This window comes from Melanerpes formicivorus, unplaced genomic scaffold (assembly GCF_026170545.1).
Source record: "Melanerpes formicivorus ecotype bairdi unplaced genomic scaffold, bMelFor1.0.p_v2 SCAF_5, whole genome shotgun sequence".
In the NCBI taxonomy this organism is placed as follows: domain Eukaryota; kingdom Metazoa; phylum Chordata; class Aves; order Piciformes; family Picidae; genus Melanerpes; species Melanerpes formicivorus.
This window is the reverse complement of record NW_027142357.1, coordinates 86,824-108,828: the sequence shown is the minus strand read 5'-3', so window position 1 is coordinate 108,828 and position 22,005 is coordinate 86,824. Positions and strand designations below refer to the sequence as shown.

The 22,005-nt window shown below is 48.4% G+C and overlaps 1 protein-coding gene across 4 annotated transcripts in view; it reads right to left on the bottom strand.

Moving 5' to 3' along the window:
- The window catches only part of NCKAP1 (NCK associated protein 1), a 112,458-nt gene that overhangs the window by 21,594 nt on the left and 68,859 nt on the right, over nucleotides 1-22,005 (bottom strand). For all 4 annotated transcript variants that reach the window (XM_068137830.1, XM_068137831.1, XM_068137832.1 and 1 more), the window contains 8 exons: nucleotides 21,421-21,560; nucleotides 19,441-19,572; nucleotides 17,490-17,708; nucleotides 14,595-14,725; nucleotides 13,893-13,990; nucleotides 4,609-4,702; nucleotides 3,818-3,900; nucleotides 2,246-2,326 (listed from right to left, as the gene is read on the bottom strand). In XM_068137830.1, coding sequence (XP_067993931.1) covers nucleotides 2,246-2,326; nucleotides 3,818-3,900; nucleotides 4,609-4,702; nucleotides 13,893-13,990; nucleotides 14,595-14,725; nucleotides 17,490-17,708; nucleotides 19,441-19,572; nucleotides 21,421-21,560 — 978 coding nt within the window. The remainder of the gene's footprint in view (nucleotides 1-2,245; nucleotides 2,327-3,817; nucleotides 3,901-4,608; nucleotides 4,703-13,892; nucleotides 13,991-14,594; nucleotides 14,726-17,489; nucleotides 17,709-19,440; nucleotides 19,573-21,420; nucleotides 21,561-22,005) is intronic.

Genomic DNA, 22,005 nt, shown 5'->3' with positions numbered 1-22,005 from the left:
GGAGCCCTGCCTGGTGAGGAGAGGCTGAGAGCCCTGGGGCTGTTTAGTGTGGAGAGAAGAAGACTGAAGGGGGATCTGATTAATATCTATAAATATCTAAGGGCTGGGTTTCAAGAAGGAAGGGACAGGCTCTGCTCACTTGTGCTCTGAGATACAACAAGGAGCAATGGATGGAAACTCCAGCACAGGAGGTTCCACCTCATTATAAAGAGGAACTTCTTCACTGAGGCTCACAGCACTGGAGCAGGCTGCCCAGAGAGGTTGTGGAGTCTCCTTCTCTGGAGCCTTTCCAGCCCTGTCTGGATGTGTTCCTGTGTGACCTGTGCTGGATTCTGTGGTCCTGCTCTGACAAGGAACTTGGCCTTGATGATCACCAGAGGTCCCTTCCAACCCCTAACATCCTGTGATCTTGATGTCTTTAGAGATCTAATGAGATGTTTAGAATAAAGCTATCATCAGTTCCAAAAATACCAATGGTAAAATATGGTCTCCAATAACTACTGCTGCAGCTTTTACCCCACCCCATTTTACAGCACCCCTTTGATACCAGAGGGGATAAGAAGCTTTCTACAAAGACCAAGCAAAGTTAAGCAGTGAGAACTTAATTTCTCATCTCTTTTCCATGCTGATTCCTCAAGGTAAAGAATGCAATATGATTTTCCAGTTTAAGGTCAACATCAGACTTTTGGCTATTACATGCACAGAGCTCCAACTATAGTACAGGCTGGGGAAGGAGGGGAAAAGGAGGAAAAGGACTTGTGGGTGCTGGTGGATGAGAAGCAGGACAGGAGCAGGCAGTGTGAGCTTGCAGCACAGAAGGCCAAGGGCAGCCTGGGCTGCATCCAAAGCAGCATTGCCAGCAGAGCCAGAGAGGTGATTCTGCCACTTTGCTCTGCTCTGCTGAGACCTCACCTGCAGTGTTGTGTGCAGGTCTCAAGCCCACAATAAGAGAAATGACATGGACCTGATGAAGAGGGTCCAGAGGAGGCCAGGAAAATGCTCAGGGGGTTGGAGCAGCTCTGCTCTGAGGACAGGCTGAGGGAGCTGGGGGTGTTTAGCCTGGAGAAGAGGAGGCTCCAGGGAGACCTAAGAGCAAATTTCTAGTCCCTGAAGACTGGAGAAGAACTGTTTACAAAGGCCTGCAATGACTGGACAAGGGATCATGGCTTGAAATTAGAGAGGATGAGATTTAGATCGGCTGTTAGGAACAACTTCTCTACAGTGGTGGTGGCTGAGCACTGGAACAGGTTGCCCAGAGAAGTGGTTGAGGCCCTATCCCTGGAGATATTGAAGGTGAGGCTGGAGAGGGCTGTGGGTGACGTGATCTAGTTGGGGATGTCCCTGCTGACTGCAGAGGGGCTTGGACTGGATGACTTTTTACAGGTCCCTTCTAACCCGAAGGATTCTACCATCCTATGATGTCCACAGAGTCCCTGAAATACTCAGTTGCACCACTTCCACTGCTCACACTACGAAGCAGATCAGTTTTCTTCCCTTTATGGCTTAGTTGTGATTTAACAGCTGATAAATTTGGTTTCCAATTCTTTCCATGAAATTTCTCAGACCACAGGCAGATATGAGGCTTGTGTGTATCCTACTGGTTGGTTGGAGTTTTTCATTCCTGAACAACAGAGGAGGCAGATGCACAACTACTGGTGAGAGGCCTCAAGCACAAGCCTTGAGGAGAGGCTGAAGGAGCTGGGATTGTTTAGCCTGGAGAAAAGGAGACTCAGGGGAGACCTTATTGCTCTCTACAACTACCTGAAGGGAAGCTGTAGCCAGGTGGGGGTTGGTCTCTTCTCCCAGGCAGCCAGCACCAGAACAAGAGGACACAGTCTCAAGCTGTGCCAGGGGAGGTTTAGGCTCAAGATGAGGAGAAAGTTCTTCCCAGAAAGAGTAATTGGCCATTGGAATGTGTTGCCCAGGGAGGTGGTGGAGTCACCATCCCTGGAGGTATTCAAAAAGGGATTAGACGTGGCATTTGAAGTCATGGTTTAGTTAGTCATGAGGTGTTGGGTGACAGGTTGGCCTTGAGGATCTTTGAGGTCTTTTCCAACCTTATTGATTCTATGATTCTACTTAGCTCTTGGAGGGAAAAAAAAACCCACACACAGAAAAGAAAACCAAAACAGTTTGCTTGTATTTGTTTCTGGCTTCTTTTCACCCTCAGCATGAAAGTGTTGTCCCTTCCATGTTGTCAGAAAGCTACAGAAATTACTGCATCAGCCTTTGGGCCAAACATTACCTTCATGTCAGTCTCTCTTGGAATGTGGTCTTTGAAGTCCTCGATGGAACTCACAAGGAAAGGAATGTGGTAGGATAAGACCTAAGGGAGAGAGAAACAAATACAAAATGAGGGGAAAAAAAAACCCAAGACCAAACCCCACTTCCCCTGTTAATGATTCATTAGACACTAACATCACTTTTCAAAACAATAAATCCAGTAAAAGGGTTTTCATTTTATGCAGGTGAATTCATTTCTAGGTTTAAAACATTAAAGCCCAATAAAGGCAAACCCAAGCTGTTTGCAAAGGGAAATGAAAGCTTTTGGAATGCACTAACACAGCAAACACTGAGAAACCTGCTCAGGCTCAAGCCTGTGCTTCCAGGTCAACATTTCTCTGACCAGTGCTCAGAAAGCAGATTCCCTCAGCCCCAGTTTGCAATCCCAACTTCAGCTGTCACTGAACTTCAGTTGTCACTAAAACCTCTGTTTCCAGGGAACATTTCTCTGACCAGTACTCAAAAAGTAGATGCCCTCACTCCCCAATTTGCAATCCCAACTTCAGCTGTCACTGAACTTCAGTTGTAACTAAAATCTCTGTTTCCAGGAAATATTTCTCTGACCAGTACTCAAAAAGTAGATTTCCCTCAGCCCCAATTTGCAATCCCAGCTTCAGTTGTCACTGAACTGCAGGTGTCACTAAAACCTCTTTCCAGGGAACATTTCTCTGACCATTACTCAAAAAGTAGATTCCCTCAGCCCCAATTTGCAATCCCAACTTCAGTTGTAACTAAAACCTGTTTCAAGGGAACATTTCTCTGACCAGTACTCAGAAAGTAGATTCCCACACCCCCAATTTGCAATCCCAACTTCAGTTGTAACTAAAACCTCTGTTTCAAGGGAACATTTCTCTGACCAGTACTCAGAAATTAGATTCCCTCAGCCCCAATTTGCAATCCCAGCTTCAGTTGTCACTGAACTGCAGGTGTCACTAAAACCTGTTTCCAGGGAACATTTCTCTGACCAGTACTCAAAAAGTAGATGCCCTCACTCCCCAATTTGCAATCCCAACTCCAGTTGTAACTAAAACCTCTGTTTCAAGGGAACATTTCTCTGACCAGTAGTCAGAAAGTAGATTCCCTCAGCCCCAATTTGCAATCCCAACTTCGTTGTAACTAAAACCTCTGTTTCAAGGGAACATTTCTCTGACCAGTACTCAGAAAGTAGATTCCCACACCCCCAATTTGCAATCCCAACTTCAGTTGTAACTAAAACCTCTGTTTCAAGGGAACATTTCTCTGACCAGTACTCAGAAATTAGATTCCCTCAGCCCCCAATTTGCAATCCCAACTTCAGTTGTCACTAAAACCTGTGTTACCAGGGAACACTGCTCTGACCAGTACTCAAAAAGTAGATTCCCTCACTCCCCAATTTGCAATCCCAGCTTCAGACGTAGCTGAGTATCACCATTTTACCCACATGCCAACCTTTTAAGAGGTGGCACTCCAAAACAGTGAAGCTCCAAATCCTCTGTAATTCCATTACATCAAATGCAGTGAAAATGAATCAGAAGACCTTCAGTAAATTGCTTACATCTCTAAGTGCTTCCTGGGCCAAGGAGCGGAAGGACAAGATAACACCAATGATGGTCATTCTCTTCAACACACTGTCCACAGCTGAACAGAAAGGAGAACAAGAGTGAACACAAACTTTCTCTAAAAACAACAGAAGGAAAGAAACCAAAGCATTGAACAGAATACTGAGAGAGGTACTGAGACAAAGGCATTCCTTACAAGAGCCAAAATAAATAGTGCTTAAGCAGGGGTTTATAGCCTGAGTTGAGGATGGGATTTTCAGCAGATGACTATATCCTGTTAACCCTGTCATGGAATGAAGCCTGTTGCAGCTGACAATGCTGGATGCTAACACTGGGTTCTGTGTTTCCTTGAGGCCACAACCATCTCTTTACAGTATTTGTTTGTTTGTTTGTTTAAAATGATTACTTATGTTCCTTACACAGAGAGGTTGTGGAGTCTCCTTCACTGGAGACATTCCAGACCCACCTCACCTGGATGCATTCCTGGGTGACCTACCCTGCTCTGGCAGGGGGGGTTGGACTGGATGATCTCTGGAGGTCCCTATCAACCCCTAACATTCTGTGATCGCTGCTACAGTGCCTGTGCACTAATGCACACTGAAATCTCCTTTTGTCTGCACATTGAGACTGGAAAATCTGAAAAGAGGCATCAGTTTCTCCAAGCTCACCTACACTTTCCTGCTTGGGTATACTCAGCATGGAGAAATTAGCTTTTCCCCTTTTCTTTACAAAGCCACACATCACAACTAGCTCTTTTCTCTTTAGTAGGCCCTTGTTAGTTACCCACATGATAATCTTTTAAATAGTGCTGCCATCTGGTCTGGCTTGTCGAAGCTGGTCCTCATTTGCGTCAGAACTTCAACGTTCTCCACCACGAGTTTCTGGAAGGGAAGGAAGGCTTCAGGTCAGCAGCAGATTCCAGGATGTGAACAGGATCAATGCATGGGTTTAGGATATTTATGTCTGTCAGACAACTAAACTCACTGACTACAGTTCCACCTCACTGCTCTCTACAACAGCCTGGAGGGAGGTTGGAGTGAGGAGAGGGGGTTCTACCTCACTGCTCTCTACAACAGCCTGGAGGGAGGTTGGAGTGAGGAAAGGGGGCAGCCTCTTCCCCTTGATGACAAGCAACAGGACCAGAGGAAATGGTTCCAAATTGCCCCAGGGGAGGTTCAGGCTGGATGCTAGGAAATATTTCTTGCCAGAGAGGGCTCTCAGCTATTGGAATGGTCTGCCCAGGGCAGTGCTGGAGTCACCATCCCTGGAGGTGTTCAAGCAACCTGTGGAGCTGGTGTTTAGAGACATGGTTTGGTGTTGACCCTGCAGTGCAGGGACAGGGTTGGACTGGATGAGCGTCTCTGATTGGACTGGATCAGCTTCTGGATGGTTTCTGTGATTCTTTGCTCTCAACAGGTCTACACTATCACTATTATTCTCAGGTACTGCTCTTCACAAAAGCAAATGCTTGGAATCAAAAAGCAGAGAAGTAGATCCCCATGATTTTTATATTCCATCCACACAACTTCTTAAAGCAAGTGACAGAAACTCCTTAAAACCAGACAACAGCTCCTTGTGCTGCTCATCTTTTGGTTAAGTACATTGATATCAATAAAAGCAGAGATTCACAAAGTCATCCCTTCTTTTGGTTGCTCCTTTCTCGAGTGTTATGGGTTGGATTGGATCCTCCCAATAACTTCCTTTAGAATCTGCCTCCCAGAGCAAATTCACCACACTCAGAACTTGGAAGTAAAAGTGGAGTTGTATTTAGAAAAAGAAATTAAATATAAAAGTATAAAAGGCCAGGCTCTGCTGGGTGATGCCAGCACAAGGGGCAATGGTGGAAGTTGAGGCATAGTAAGTTTCATGGAAACCAGAAGGAAGAATTATTTCACTGTGAGGGTCACAGAGCCCTGGACCAGGCTGCCCAAGAGGGTTCTGGAGGTATTCAAAACCCACCTGGATGTGTTGCTGTGTCATCTGCTCTAGGTGATCCTGCTCTGGCAGGGGGGTTGGACTAGATGAGCATTCAGAATACAGAATTAACCAGGTTGGAAAAGGCCTTTGAGATCATCAAGTCCAACCCAACACCATCCAATCAATCCACCCAGTGCCTCATCCAGTCTCTTTTTAAACACTTCCAGTGATGTTGACTCCATCACCTCCCTGGACAGCACATTCCAAAGGCCAATCTCTGTTTCTGGGAAGAATTTCTTCCTAAGATCCAACCTAAACCTCCCCAGCTTAAGACTGGGTCCTCTCCTTCTGTCACAGGTTGCCTGGGAGAAGAGGTCCCTTCCAGCCCCTAACATTCTGTGAAACCTCTGGAAACTGCTGTTTACAACTAACGTCTTAGTTCCAAACTGTAACATGGATTTAGGCTGTAAAGATTAGAAGCTCACTGCTGGTAAAACTGAGAAGTGGAATGCTGAATGTAAGAGTCAGACTGTCAAATCTGGGGGCAATTCACCTGAACTTTCCTTCCATTATAACATGAAATAAAACCATTCACATTCAAGCCCAAACACCTTAGCCTGAAGCAGTTAACCTAAAAGTGCAAAGCTGTTTTTTATGAATGTCAGTTGGACCAAAAGAAAGAGGGGAAAAAAACCCCCAAATGTTTGTCTGTTTCTAATTTGTAAACTCCCATGCAGGCAACTTGTGGCATTAGGGTGATTTTAATAACTTGCCTGAAATAAGTCCCCAGCTATGCAGCACATTTAAATGCAAACTGCAGTGATTGCATAATCACATCTCTGAAATGTCACATCCAAAAAGGCCTTTTCTTGCTAGGCTGAGGAACTCAGGTTGTGCCAAGTAGTATTTTTAAACTCTCTTCCAGCCAGAAATTGCTGCTTTCTTCTTACAGAAATGTCTTGCAGGTTGAATGCCAAGTAATCTGCTTCAGAAATGGAAAATGGGGTTGTCTCTCTTTAGGTAGTGGACAACCAGCAGCTAAGAAAATTTAGATCTCTTGTATCCTCCTGGAGGGCCAATGGAGAGAGTGATGCCTTTCTTTCAAAGACTATTTCATTTAGTCCTTTCTAAACTACATAGTATCAAGGTAGAAAAGATCTGAAAGATGGGAGGAAGAACAGAAGACATTAGGATTGTCTTCCAAAGTTATTACTGAGAGTTGATATCCATTATTAGCTGTCATTGACCTCCATTATTCAGATGGATACATTCCAATCCATCTTAATTACCAGGCAGCAGAAACAAAACGAGCAATGAGGAAAGACTAGGAGAAACTACTCTCCATAGTGGATGAGAAACTCAAGAGGAGCCAGCAGTGAGCACTTGCAGCCCAGAAAGCCAACCACAGCCTGGGCTGCAGCAAGAGAAGTGTGGCCAGCAGGGCCAGGGAGGGGATTCTCCCCCTCTGCTCCATTCTGCTAAGATTATGGAGCACTGTGTCCAGTTCTGGAGCCTCTATTCCAGGAAGGATCTGGAGGTGCTGGAAGGTGTCCAGAGAAGGGCCAAGAGGATGAGCAGAGGGCTGGAGCTGCTCTGCTGTGGAGACAGACTGAGAGAGTTGGGGTTGTTCAGTCTGGAGAAGAGAAGGCTCCAAGGAGACCTTCTTGTGGCCTTCCAGTATCTGAAGAGGGCTACAGGAAAGCTGGGGAGGGACTTTTGAGGGTGCCAGGGAGTGACAGGACTGGGGGGAATGGAGCAAAACTATAAATGGGTAGATTGAGATTGGATGTTAGGAAGAAGTTCTTCCCCATGAGGGTGGTGAGAGACTGGCAGAGGTTGCCCAGGGAGGTGGTGGAAGCCTCAACCCTGAATGTTTTTCAGGCCAGGCTGGATGTGGCTGTGAGCAAGCTGCTGTAGTGTGAGGTGTCCCTGGCCATGGCAGGGGGGATCTGACTGGATGACACTTGAGGTCCCTTCCAACCCTGACAAATCTATGATTCATCAAACATGTAGGCCACTTACAAGCCTAGAATACAATTTAAGATATGAAATGTAGGAAAATACTTAAGTGCAGGGATCTACTGCTAAGGATCCAGCTATTTAAGGCCTTTCATAGCTCTGCTAGCTGCTTCAATAGTTTTATGTTACTTTACTTTTCTGAAAACAGGGCAAAAACACAGCAACTGGCCAGCAGGGAGATTAAATTTCTGAGTAAACATTCCTGTGACCACAGGAGCAGAAAACAACACCACAACTGAAACTATAATGCTGCCATGAAATACAAAGTGCTCTGTGTTTTTCTCCCACCTCCTAGACAAGTAGCTTGTGCAACTCAGGCCTGTCCAAAAACTTGACTCTCTTGAGTTTAAATTACACTGTGTCACGGTCACGCTGCTCCCATAAAAATCAAACCTATCCATAATGCACCACTCTTCCCAATTTCATTCTTGTCTTCAGTGAGAAAAGAAGACATAAGCTCAACAAGATGTAGCAAGTGTCAGGTTCTGCACTTTGGCAACAACAACCCCATGCAGTGCTACAGGCTAGGGTCAGAGTGGCTGGAGGGCAGCCAGGCAGAGAGGGACCTGATTGACAGCTGGCTGAACATGAGCCAGCAGTGTGCCCAGGTGGCCAAGATGGCCAATGGCATTCTGGCCTGCATCAGGAACAGTATGACCAGCAGGAGCAGGGAAGTCATTGTGCCCCTGTACACTACACTGGTTAGGCCACACCTTGAGTCCTGTGTCCAGTTCTGGGCCACTCAGTTTAGGAAAGATGTTGAGATGCTGGAAGGTGTCCAGAGAAGGGCAACAAAGCTGGGGAGGGGTCTGGAGCACAGCCCTGTGAGGAGAGGCTGAGGGAGCTGGGGTTGCTTAGCCTGGAGAAGAGGAGGCTCAGGGGAGACCTCATTGCTGTCTACAACTCCCTGAAGGGAGGTTGTAGCCAGGTGAGGGTTGGTCTCTTCTCCTAGGCAATCAGCACCAGAACAAGAGGACACAGTCTCAAGCTGTGCCAGGGGAAGTTTAGGCTGGAGTTGAGGATAAAGTTCTTTCCAGAAAGAGTAATTGGCCATTGGGATGGGCTGTCCAGGGAGGTGGTGGAGTCACCATCCCTGGTGGTCAAAAAAGGCTTGGATGTGGCACTTGGAGGCACGGTTTAGTTGCCAGGAGCTATTAGGTAATAGGTTGGAGTTGATGATCTCTGAGGTCTTTTCCAACCTGGTTGATTCTGTGACTCTATGAAACTAACCTCCTTCAGGAACATGTGCACATGTGCATGCACAGAGGCACACTAAAAGGCAAAGTAAGGCTGGTTTGCACTGAAATCAAGCTGGGCCATTTTAGACCAACTGATGGATCAGAGCTTGGCAGATATGTGACATTTAAATCCCTCAAAGCTCTCCAGAAGGCTAGACTGCAGGCCAATAGCCCACGCACACTGGTAGTGAGTCAAGCTTTCAGCTTCATAAAACACATGGATGCTTAGGGGACTTGAGCATCTCCCCTATGAGAGAGACTGAGAGCCCTGGGGCTGTTTATTCTGGAGAAGAGAAGGCTGAGAGGGGATCTGATCAATGTCTATCAAGAGCTGAGGGCTGGGGTCAAGTGGAGGGGGACAAGCTCTTTCAGACAGTGCACAGCAATGAGCAAAGGACCAATGGAGACAAACTTGAAGAGAGAAGGTTTCAGCTGAACATGAGGAGAAACTTCTTTGCAGTGAGTGTGCTGGAGGCCTGGAGCAGGCTTCTCAGAAAGGTTGTGGAGTCTCCTTCTCTGGAGCCTTTCAACCCCACCTGGATGCCTTCATGTGCAGGCTCCCCATGAGTGAGCCTGCTCTGGCAGGGGGTTTGGACTGGATGATCTCTAGAGGTCCCTTCCAACCTCTAATGCACTGTGATAACCAGTGGATTGGTTTACAGGTTTAAAATGAACATGCTGGAATACAGTTCAAACAGTTACTGAAAATTGCTGCAACCTCATCCTCTTCACCCTAGGCTGAAGCTCCAGATACAAACCCAACACTTGGTCCCACTGTGGGAAGTGAGCAAGCATCCTACAACTCAAAAAATTGAAATGGGGCATAAGGAACCAATTATCCTGTCCAGGTGGTGAGGCAGGTCAGGGTTGCTGAGCTGGGTGTGCTCTTGCAGGAGCTTGGAAAGCATGAGCAGCTCCTCCTCTTAATAAACTCCCCACTCTGCCCTCTCATTGCTTCCTCCTCACAAACCCAGATGTATCTCAGTGCTCTCTTGCTAAGCCAGCTGCATGGCAGCCAAAGAGATGAACCATTTTATTACTTTTGGGGTCTTTTTCCACCCTCCAAATATGTGGTCATGTGCATGGGGATCTACAGCATTACCCTTAGCGGGATCAGGAAACAACACAACTCAGGGAGGCAGCAGCAAACAACAAAGCTCCAGAGACAATTTAAAGCTGCTTTAAAAATATAAAATACACAGAGCTACAGTACAAATTGTGCTGGGTGAGGGGGGAAAATGACAGCTCCACGGTAAGCAAACGCAGCAGCAACCAACAGACATCTGCCCCATGGCTTTGTTATGAAACGTGCCAGATGGTGCTGGGTGCACAGGCAGGAGTTAGAGAACTTCATGTGAAAATCAAGTGTTCACACCTGGCAAGGCTCATCCTGCAACTCAAAAATTGAAATGGGGCATAAGGAATCAATTATCCTCTCCAGGTGGTCACTCAGGTCAGGGCTGCTGAGCTGAGTGTGCTCTTGCAGGAGCTTGGAAAGCATGAGCAGCCCCTCCCCCTTAAGCTGTGCCACTGCATGAAATTCATTGATTCACAGCATTCCAGGCTGGAAGGGACCTCAAGGATCATCCCAAATCCAACCTTTCAGGGTAAGTTTAAATGAGCTGACCCAGCATCCTGTCGAGCTGGGCCTTCAAACTATCTAATGTAGGGGGAATCCACCACCTCCCTTGGGAGTTTGTTCCAATGTCTAATAGTCTGAATGGTGAGAAAATAGTTTTCTGGCATCCAGTCTGACTCTTCCCAGTAGCAGCTTGTGCCCAGTGCCCCTTGGCTTCACCATGGGACTCTGTACAAAGGAAGCCTCCCTCATGAGAGCTGCCCTTCATGTCCTTGTCCACGGTTATGAGGTCTCCCCTAAGCTTTCTCTTCTTAAAGCTGAACAAACCTCTCTCAGCCTCCCTTCATATGTCAGGGCTGCCAGTCCTCTGATCATTCTTGTGGCCCTTCTCTGGACCCTTTCCATCCTCCTTGAATATCAAGTTTCAAATCTTTCAAGAGATCATCTTGACCCTGCAGTGTTGGGTTGAAGGGCTGGAATGGATGATCTCAAAGGTCTCCTGCAATCAAATATATTCTGTGGCTCTGTGATCATAGGCCCCAGGAACCAGCAGCACTGAAATTCAGAGTGTGTACTGAGAGAGAACAAGATCTCTGAAACTGTAAGGTGGAATATATTAAAGCCTTGCACTTTTAAAGGCCTGGTATATAAAAAGGGGGGGGAGAGAGAAAAGGGGGGGGAGAGAGAAAAAGGGGGGGGAGAGAGAAAAAGGGGGGGGAGAGAGAAAAGGGGGGGGAGAGAGAGAAAAGGGGGGGAGAGAGAAAAAGGGGTGGGGAGAGAGAAAAAGGGGGGGGAGAGAGAAAAAGGGGGGGGAGAGAGAAAAAGGGGGGGGAGAGAGAAAAAGGGGGGGGGAGAGAGAAAAAGGGGGGGGAAGAGAGAAAAAGGGGGGGGGAGAGAGAAAAAGGGGGGGGAGAGAGAAAAAGGGGGTGGAAGAGAGAAAAAGGGGGGGGAGAGAGAGAAAAAGGGGGGGGAGAGAGGAAAAAGGGGGGGGAGAGAGAAAAAGGGGGGGGAGAGAGAAAAAGGGGGGGAGAGAGAAAAAGGGGGGGGGAGAGAGAAAAAGGGGGGGGAGAGAGAAAAAGGGGGGGAGAGAGAGAAAAAGGGGGGGAGAGAGAAAAAGGGGGGGAGAGAGAAAAAGGGGGGGGAGAGAGAAAAAGGGGAGGGAGAGAGAAAAAGGGGGGGGAGAGAGAAAAAGGGGGGGGAGAGAGAAAAAGGGGGGGTGAGAGAGAAAAAGGGGGGGGAGAGAGAAAAAAGGGGGGGGAGAGAGAAAAAGGGGGGGGAGAGAGAAAAAGGGGGGGGAGAGAGAAAAAGGGGGGGGAGAGAGAGAAAAAGGGGGGGGAGAGAGAAAAAGGGGGGGAGAGAGAAAAAGGGGGGGGGGAGAGAGAAAAAGGGGGGGGAGAGAGAAAAAGGGGGGGGGAGAGAGAAAAAGGGGGGGGAGAGAGAAAAAGGGGGGGGAGAGAGAAAAAGGGGGGGGAGAGAGAAAAAGGGGGGGGAGAGAGAAAAAGGGGGGGGAGGAGAGAAAAAGGGGGGGGAGAGAGAAAAAGGGGGGGGGGAGAGAGAAAAACAAGAAGAACTAAAAAAAAAATTCCTTACTTTAATTAGTGGTTAAACAACTTGAAAATTATTAGATGTAATAATAACCTGGAATTAAGTTTGGAAATGTCACTGCAAATGCAAGTCACATGAAAAGCAAAGTTAATATTAAAGCATGAGTAGCCTGGGAAAGTAGTACACCTGATTAAATGTAATTAAAACCTTTTTGCAGAAAGAGTTAATCACACAGGCTGGAAGTGCTGCCTTGTCATTGTTCACTGTTTTGAGTATCATGCAGCCAGCCTCCTTCACATGCCCAGCTCTCCCTTTTTTGTTTCCATGGCACCGACTTGAACAGGTTGCCCAGGCAGGTGGTTGAGGCCCCATCCCTGGACATATTAAGGTGAGGCTGGAGAGGGCTGTGGGCAACCTGATCTAGTTGGGGATGTCACTGCTGACTGCAGAGGGGTTGAACTGGATGAGTTTTGGGAGGTCCCTTCCAACCCAGATCCATGATTAAGTATCAGGTTTATGTATCAGAATGCAGACATGTATAATAAATGGGTACTGTTCAACCAGAGGTAAAGACAGGTCTAACAATGAGGAAAACTAAGAAAGGAAAGAGACCTGAAGTCTCCCACCCATGTAAACTGAACAAACAGATGCTAATCCACATATTATAGAAAGTCATTATAGATAAAGTTGAGATTTTCATGCTAAATTTAGAGTCAACAGAGTAAATTTAGACAGAAAATTTAGCCATGCAAGGTGGAAATCCTTGAGCAGCATTTCTCCTCCTGTTGATGATGAAGAGACTTGTTTATATAGCAACAATATAGGCTGGGCAGGGACTGGCTTGACAGCAGCCCTGAAGAAAAGGATCTGAGGGTGCTGGAGGATGAGAAGCTCAACAGGAGCCAGCAGTGAGCACTTGCAGCCCAGAAAGCCAACCACAGCCTGGGCTGCAGCAAGAGAAGTGTGGCCAGCAGGGCCAGGGAGGGGATTCTCCCCCTCTGCTCCATTCTGCTAAGATTATGGAGCACTGTGTCCAGTTCTGGAGCCTCTATTCCAGGAAGGATCTGGAGGTGCTGGAAGGTGTCCAGAGAAGGGCCACGAGGATGAGCAGAGGGCTGGAGCTGCTCTGCTGTGGAGACAGACTGAGAGAGTTGGGGTTGTTCAGTGTGGAGAAGAGAAGGCTCCAAGGAGACCTTCTTGTGGCCTTCCAGTATCTGAAGGGGGCTACAGGAAAGCTGGGGAGGGACTTTTGAGGGTGTCAGGGAGTGACAGGACTGTGGGGAATGGAGCAAAACTAAAAGTGGGTAGATTGAGATTGGATGTCAGGAAGAAGTTCTTCCCCATGAGGGTGGTGAGAGACTGGCAGAGGTTGCCCAGGGAGGTGGTGGAAGCCTCATGCCTGGAGGTGTTGAAGGCCAGGCTGGATGTGGCTGTGAGCAAGCTGCTGTAGTGTGAGGTGTCCCTGGCCATGGCAGGGGGGCTGGAACTGGCTGATCCTTGAGGACCCTTCCAACCCCGATAATTCTGTGATTCCTAACTGAGGAGATGTAACATAGAAATGCACAGAGCCTGCAAGAAGTTCTGTCTGTGCAGCTGCTGAAGAATGTGTGTTACTCATGTACTGCATGTGCAAGAATCAAGTCACAGCTTCAGCAGTTAGCTGCAGTCCTTTCAACATGATGGCAGGGCAGAAGCACAGCTATGAAATAACTTAAAGGAAACTTACACAGACAACTACCCCCACGTCCCACCCACCAGTTTCCCCAAGGTTACCTTCAGCTCAGCAACCTGTGAAGAAATGTGCCACATCAGACTTTCACTTAGGAACTTCATGCCATATGGTCCCAGAAGTTCAGACAGGGCTCTCATTTCTGAGAAACAAAACAAACTGTTCTGCTGCAAACATTCCTCCTTCAGTTATTTGATGCCTGTCACATATCTAGCCGTGGTGTTGGAATTGCAAAAGAGTTTTACTACCAAGTAGTTTTAGGCATGAGAAGTGAAGCAGCCAGTCACCAACACATCACATACCTACACCTGTAAGTTTAAATGCAACTAGACTGCTGGGACCCAAAAGAGGCAAAGTGAGCTCCCTCAAGGCAGGGGCAGCACAAATAAAAGTACCCAGAGTACCACTGATGGCTAACCAAGCCATAAAAAGTACCCAGAGTACTGCTGAAGGCTAACCAAGCCACAAAAAGTACCCAGAGTACCACTGATGGCTAAGCAAGCCACAAAAAGTACCCAGAGTACCACTGAAGGCTAACCAAGCCATAAAAAGTACCCAGAGTACCACTGAAGGCTAACCAAGCCATAACTAGTACTCAGAGTACTGCTGAAAGCTGACCAAGCCATCTAGTCTCCTAGATGGCTCTAGTCTCCTAGAATGCTCTATGAGCTGCTGCTATTCAACCCCAGCTACTCAAACGTACAGTAAGTCTCTTGCCAACACTCAGGCCAAACACCAAAGCTTACCTGAGATGTCAGAGTACTCCTCAGCATTAAACGTCAACTCATTTTCTGTAGGCAAATTCACAAATGCCTTCATGGCTGGAAAATAGGCTATGTGACCATTGCTGACTTGCCGTAGTAACGTTTCCAAATACCTGATCAGAAAGGGGTAAAGCATTAGGTGACAAAGGAGCATACAGACTTGACACAGATAGAATAGAATAAACCAGGTTGGAAGAGACCTTCAAGATCATCAAGTCCAACCTATCATCCAACACCACCTAAACAACTAACCCATGGCACCAAGCAACCCATCAAGTCTCCTCCTGAACACCTCCAGTGATGGTGACTCCACCACCTCCCCAGGCAGCCCATTCCAATGGGCAATCACTCTCTCTGTGTAAAACTTCCTCCTGACCTCCAGCCTGAACCTCCCCTGGTGCAGCCTGAGACTGTGTCCTCTTGTTCTGGTGCTGGCTGCCTGGGAGAAGAGACCAACCTCTGCCTGTCTACAACCTCCCTTCATGTAGTTGGAGAGAGCAATAAGGTCACCCCTGAGTCTCCTCTTCTCCAGGCCAAGCAGTCCCAGCTCCCTCAGCCTCTCCTCACAGGGCTGTGTTCCAAGCTCCTCATCAACTTTGTTGCCCTCCTCACAGGGCTGTGTTCCAAGCCCCTCACCAACTTTCTTGCCCTTCTCTGGACATGCTCCAGCAAGTCAACCTCCTTCCTAAACTGAGGAGCCCAGAACTGGACACAGGACTCAAGGTGTGGCCTAACCAGTGCAGTGTACAGGGGCAGAATGACCTCCCAGCTCCTGCTGGCCACACTGTTCTTGATGCAGGCCAGGATGCCATTGGCCCTCTTGGCTGCCTGGGGGACACTGCAGGCTCATGTTCAGCCTACCATCATCCAGCACCCCCAGGTACCTCTCTGTCTGGCTGCTCTCCAGCCACTCTGACCCCAGCCTGTAGCTCTGCCTGGGGTTGTTGTGGCCAATGTGCAGAACCTGGCACTTGGATGTGTTCAATCTCCTGCCCTTGGACTCTGCCCATCTGTCCAGCCTGTCGAGGTCTCTCTGCAGAGCCTCTCTACCCTCCAGCAGATCAACTCCTGTCCCCAGCTTGGTGTCATCAGCAAATTTACTGATGATAGACTCAATGCCCTCATCCAGATCATCAATAAAGATGTTAAAGAGCACAGGGCCCAGCACTGATCCCTGGAGGACTCCACTACTGACTGGCCGCCAGCTGGTTGTGGCACCATTCACCACCACTCTCTGGGCTCAGTCCTCCAGCCGAGGCACGCTTCTGTGACAAGGGACAGCACAAAGCCTCTGGGCTACAGCTTTAATGCAGTAGTTTGAGGAAATTCTCTGTGATTCTTTCAGGAAAAAAAACAAACCATACAGTTAAGTCCTCCAGGAGGACCAGAAAGGTCCAGGGGATGGACCAGAAAATTGTGACTTTATTATTCAATGCCATAATTCTGCTGTCTCTTCATAAGGTGGCAGCAAGGCCAACTCTCAGAATCACAGGTTCAACCAGGTCAGAAAAGACCTCAGAGATCATCAAGTCCAACCTATTACCTAACACCTCCTAACAACAAATCCATGGCTCCAAGTGCCACATCCAAGCCTTTTTCGAACACCTCCAGGGACGGTGACTCCACCACCTCCCTGGGCAGCGCATCCCAATGGCAAATTACTCTTTCTGGGAAGAACTTTTCACTCAGTCTCTTTTCTCCCTCCTTTTGGCTCTCCAGAGGGAGTCCCTTATCTGGTAACAAAGGGGGAGGAAGCCTCTTTGTGGCCTTCAGAGGTCTGAATAATTTTCCCTGTGCAATCTTGGCTTGCTCAGGCCTAATGCAAGGGAGGCAACAGCAGCGGGGAGAAACAGAACACTGGGGTCTGTGGTTTAGTCTGGTTGGGTGAAGGTTTCTGGGGGGGTTCTCATGTATCCTTTGTATGTATTAGGTGTTAAGGGTCCATGTATTCTGTATTTCCCTGTGTAGTTCTGAATATAATCCTGTAATTCTCTCCAATTCAACCAGGAAGTCTTCGTTTTACTTCTCTTTATTTCTGTCCATTCTTAATCTAAGACATCTGCTTCCACAGCTCAACTAATATCTGCACCTCACCCTACACAACAGCCAAAGGGCTTCCCGCTCCCCAGCGGCCAAAGGGATCCCCGCTCCCCAGCAGCCAAAGGGCTTCCCGCTCCCCAGCAGCCAAAGGGCTTCCCGCTCCCCAGCAGCCAAAGGGCTCCCCGCTCCCCACCAGCCAAAGGGCTTCCCGCTCCCCAGCAGCCAAAGGGCTTCCCGCTCCCCACCAGCCAAAGGGCTCCCCGCTCCCCACCAGCCAAAGGGCTCCCCGCTCCCCACCAGCCAAAGGGCTTCCCGCTCCCCACCAGCCAAAGGGCTCCCCGCTCCCCAGCAGCCAAAGGGCTCCCCGCTCCCCACCAGCCAAAGGGCTCCCCGCGCCCCACCAGCCAAAGGGATCCCCGCTCCCCACCAGCCAAAGGGCTTCCCGCTCCCCACCAGCCAAAGGGCTCCCCGCTCCCCACCAGCCAAAGGGCTTCCCCGCTCCCCACCAGCCAAAGGGCTCCCCGCTCCCCACCAGCCAAAGGGCTCCCCGCTCCCCACCAGCCAAAGGGCTCCCCGCTTCCCAGCAGCCAAAGGGCTCCCCGCTCCCCAGCAGCCAAAGGGCTTCCCGCTCCCCACCAGCCAAGGGGCTTCCCGCTCCCCACCAGCCAAGGGGCTTCCCACGCCCCACCAGCCAAGGGGCTTTTAACAGGAGTCGGGAGAAAGAAACTTGTCGAGTCAGAGGCTCAGAAAATTTCCACCCACTCCAGTTCTCCAGCTCCAGATTGCTCATTAAGTAAAACAAAAGCCTTGGAGCCAAGTGTTCATCTACCTACTTACCAGTTTGTGTACAGGCTGGTGATGGTGGGCTCCCCATGGCTATCTAAATGCTGGGTTTGCTGAAGCAGGACGTTGTTAAATACTCGTGTGATGTCGATCTGCACGTAATTCTCTATTGACTGCAGGACTGTCATGTAGGCTCTTACACTGGTTAACAGCTCTGAAGGTTTGGCAATCTCTTGTGTGGCTTGATTGTACATAGTCATTCCAACAATTGACCTTTTAGGAAACAAACCAACCAACCAAAGTTGGAAACAAGTAATTATTAGCAAAACTAAACCAAGATGCAGCTGAAAAAAACATTTCCCATGCCAAGCCCTGACCTGAAACACCATTTCCCATGCCAAGCCCTGACCTGAAACTCCATTTCCCATGCCAAACCTGGACCTGAAACTCCATTTCCCATGCCAAACCCTGGCCTGAAACACCATTTCCCATGCCAAACCTTGACCTGAACACTTGGCCAACCTGCATGTGTAAAACTCTAATCGATGCAGGTATGTCCCCAGTGCTGTTAGAACAGTTCCAAATCATAGAATGGTCAGGGTTGGAAGGGACCTCTGAGGATCATCTAGCCCACTCTGTTGGGTCACCCAGAGCAGGTTGCACAGGAATGTGCCCTGGTGGGTTTTGAAAGTCTCCAGAGAAGGAGACTCCACAACCTCTCTGGGCAGCCTGCTCCAGGGCTCTGGGACCCTCACAGTGAAGAAGTTCTTCCTCATGTTGAGGTGGAACCTCCTGTGCTGTAGTTTCCATCCACTGCCCCTTGTCCTATCCCAGCGCACAAGTGAGCAGAGGCTGTCCCCTCCCTCTTGAACACCCAGCCCTGAGATTTATAGAGATTGATTAGATCCCCTCTCAGTCTTCCCTCCAAAGTAAACAGCCCCAGGGCTCTCAGCCTCTCCTCCCCAGGCAGTGCTCCAGTCCCTTCAGCATCCTTGGAGCCCTCCCTTGGACTCTCTCGAGCAGGTCCCTGTTCCCCCTGAACTGGGGAGCCCAGAACTGGATGCAATATTCCAGGGGAGGTCTCACCGGGGCAATGTAAAGAGGGAGGAGAACCCCCCTGGATACACTGGACACACTCCATCAAATGCACCCCAGGATCCCATTGGCTCTCCTGGAAATCAGAACTAACAATTGTGTATGTCTGCACAAATCATTTCCTTACCACTTTAACTGATTTAAGAGTTCCACAATCATAGAATCACAGAACCAACCAGGTTAGTAAAGACCTTAGAGATCAAGTCCAACCTATTACCTAATACCTAATACCTCTTGACAACTAAACCATGGCTCCAAGTGCCACATCCAAGCTTTTGTTGAACACCTCCAGTGATGGTGACTCCACCACCTCCCTGGGCAGCACATTCCAATGGCCAATTACTCTTTCTGGGAAGAACTTTCTCCTCACCTCCAGCCTAAAATTCCCCTGGCACAGCTTGAGACTGTGTCCTCTTGTTCTCTTGTTGGTGGCCTGGGAATAGAAACCAACCCCCTTCTGGCTACAACCTCCCTTCAGTAGTTGTAGATGGCAATGAGGTCTCCCCTGAGCCTCCTCTTCTCCAGGCTAAACAACCCCAGCTCCCTCAGCCTCTCCTTGTAGGGATTGTGCTCGAGACCCCTCCCCAGGCTCCTTGCCCTTCTCTGGACACATTCAAGAGTCTCAATGTCCTTCTTTAGTTGAGAAGAACTGGACTCAGGACTCAAGGTGTGACCTAACCCATGCTGAGCACAGGGCAGAATGACTTCCCTGCTCCTGCTGGCCACATTATTCCTGATGCAGGCCAGGATGTCATTGGCCTTCTTGGCCACCTGGGCACACTGCTGGCTCATGTTCAGAATCCACCTTTACAAACCCATTTTATGTTGTAAGTAGACAATCATTTCAACAGCAAACCAGCAAAAGGCTTATCCTGTAGAAGAGCACCGCTAACTCTGCCATCTTTCTTACTTGGTGAAGCGGATTTCCAGGTGGGATGTCAAATATTCCCTGGGGGTAAAGGTGTGCTCCCAAACCACCATGTTGGGGACGTAATTGATGGAGAAGCAGAGCTCAGAAAGTGCAGTGTGCAGCTTGTCCAGGCTTTAACAACAGGCAAGAAGAAAGGAAGAAAAAAAAACAAAGACAAAAGCATATGTAACATAAGTGTGTATTAGCATGGAAAGCACGTGCTGGGTGGATGATGCTTCAACAACAGGGAAAGCTCTAACTCTTCATTATCTCTTTCCACTTCAAGATGCTTTTCCAGCTTGATTAAAACACAGTATTATGGGTAAGAAAACATCCTACAACGGCATCTGCATCACACAGTGACTTCACATACAGACACACACATACATCAGTACATCCATAAATACGAACATCACAGCATCACAGAAACATTCAGCTTGGAGAAGACCCTCAGGATCACCAAGTCCAACCCAGAACCCTGCTCTACAAGGATCACCCCTAAACCACAGTCCCAAGGCACCACAGCCAAAACACCTTCAAACACATCCAGCCTTAGGGACTCCACCACCTCCCTGGGCAGCACATTCCAAGCCCTGACCACTCTTGATGGGAAAAAATTCTTCCTCCTGTCCAGTCTGAACCTGCCCTGCTGCAGCTTGAGGCTCTTCCCTCTTGTTCTATCTATTTTTAACTCAAGAAGAGCAGTCTGTTAAGGTGCCTTTTTTCCCCTCCAAACTGAACTAAAGACAAGTAATGTCTGCTACCAGCCAGTACTAAAAACCTACACATATTGGGGAAGAGTATCTTAAGCTACAAGGAAGTTCTTTTCCCTTAACTCCTCTGATCTCTACAGTTCTCTGGAGTTTGGCTGCTGCAGCTGTAGCAAAGCCACTTCCCTTTCAGCATTGTGTGTGTGTTTTGGCATTCCTACCCACAACACTAAACATTTATTGTTTCCTTTTCTTAGCCTCCTTCCTCTTTATACTTTTATCACAGAATGGTTTGGGTTTGCAGGGAGCTCAAAAGCTCATCCAGTTGCAACCCCCAAAGCAGTCAGCAGGGACATCCCCAACTAGATCAGGCTGCCCACAGCCCTCTCCAGCCTCACCTTGAATATCTCCAGGGATGGGACCCAAACCACCTCCCTGGGCAACCTGTTCCAGTGTTCCACCACCCTCATGCTGCAGAACTTGTTCCTAACATCCAATCTCAATCTGCTCTGCTCTAGTTTGAAGCCATTGCCCCTGGTCCTGTCCCTGCAGGCCTCTGCAAACAGTCTCTCTGCAGCCTTCTTGCAGGCCCCCTTCAGGTACTGGGAGGTCACCAGTAGGTCTCCCTGGAGCCTTACCACTCTCCCATCCTGTCCTCTGATCTCTCTGAACAATTGCCTTCTACCTTTTCTTCCCCATCTTCTCATATATCCCAAAGTGTATTTTTAAATCTTTCCTCTTATCTCTCTCAGGTTTTTGGGCTTTTTTTCTTGTTATTGATTTGCTGGGGTTTTCATTTTTTCTGTAGCCACTAACAAGCAAACCATCCCCAGCTGGTACAAGCACTGGAGCCAAAAATCCACCCCAGCAGCCAGCAAACTGCCTTTTTGGCAACCAGAACTTCCCTCCCAAACTGTACTTCACCTAGTTAACAGTGTTGAAACAAGGCAGAATTGAAGATGCCATCCACTTGTTGGATTTCCACAAGTCCCATGACTACACAGGAAACCTGATACAGTGTGCACAGGGATCCTTTCTGCTCAGGAATGGAAACAGCTGAGGGGATAAATTCAAGAGGCACATATTCCTGTTCTGTACAGAATGGAATTCAGACTCCCATACAAGCTTGGGAAGCATCATATGCTCCCCAGCTACAAAGCTGTCGTATTTACAATCAATACAACTCAGTCAAACTAAGCAAGAAGCATTCAATATGTGAAGCATTCATGTTTTGACTTCAAGGTGAAAGAGAAGAGAGGAGGAGGCTTACTTTGTCACAACCAATCTGTTTTTCCTCATGCTTTCCACTCCTGGTTTCTCCCTTTCAGGTTCTCCTTTCTTTCCAGTTTGTTTTTTTGACTTCTTGTTCACTGCTTGACTGATGGTTTTGGCACAATGCTTTGGCAGCAGCTAGCAAACAGAAAGAAGCAGCCCCCTCCAAATTAAAATCCAACTTTTGAGCAACTGTGAGATGCAAAATAAGCTTCTGGTCTGGGTGGAGGCTTCATCCCACAAGCAACACATTGGTAACTAACTATACAGCTCTAATCTGAGTCTTCTTTAAATCAACTTTCATTCTATAAACAGAAAACCTCCCCAGAAATTGAGAGGGGGGTGGGGGTGGAAAAGTGAACAGGAAACAGAGCCATAAAAGTTCAGAAAGCTGAAGAGAAACAATTAAACTAGAAACAGGCTCACAGGGTGTTAGGGGTTGGAAGGGACCTCAGAAGATCATCAAGTCCAAGCCCCCTGCCGGAGCAGGAGCACAGAATCCAGCACGTCACACAGGAAGACATCCAGGCAGGGCTGGAGAGGCTCCAGAGAAGGAGACTCCACAACCTCTCTGGGCAGCCTG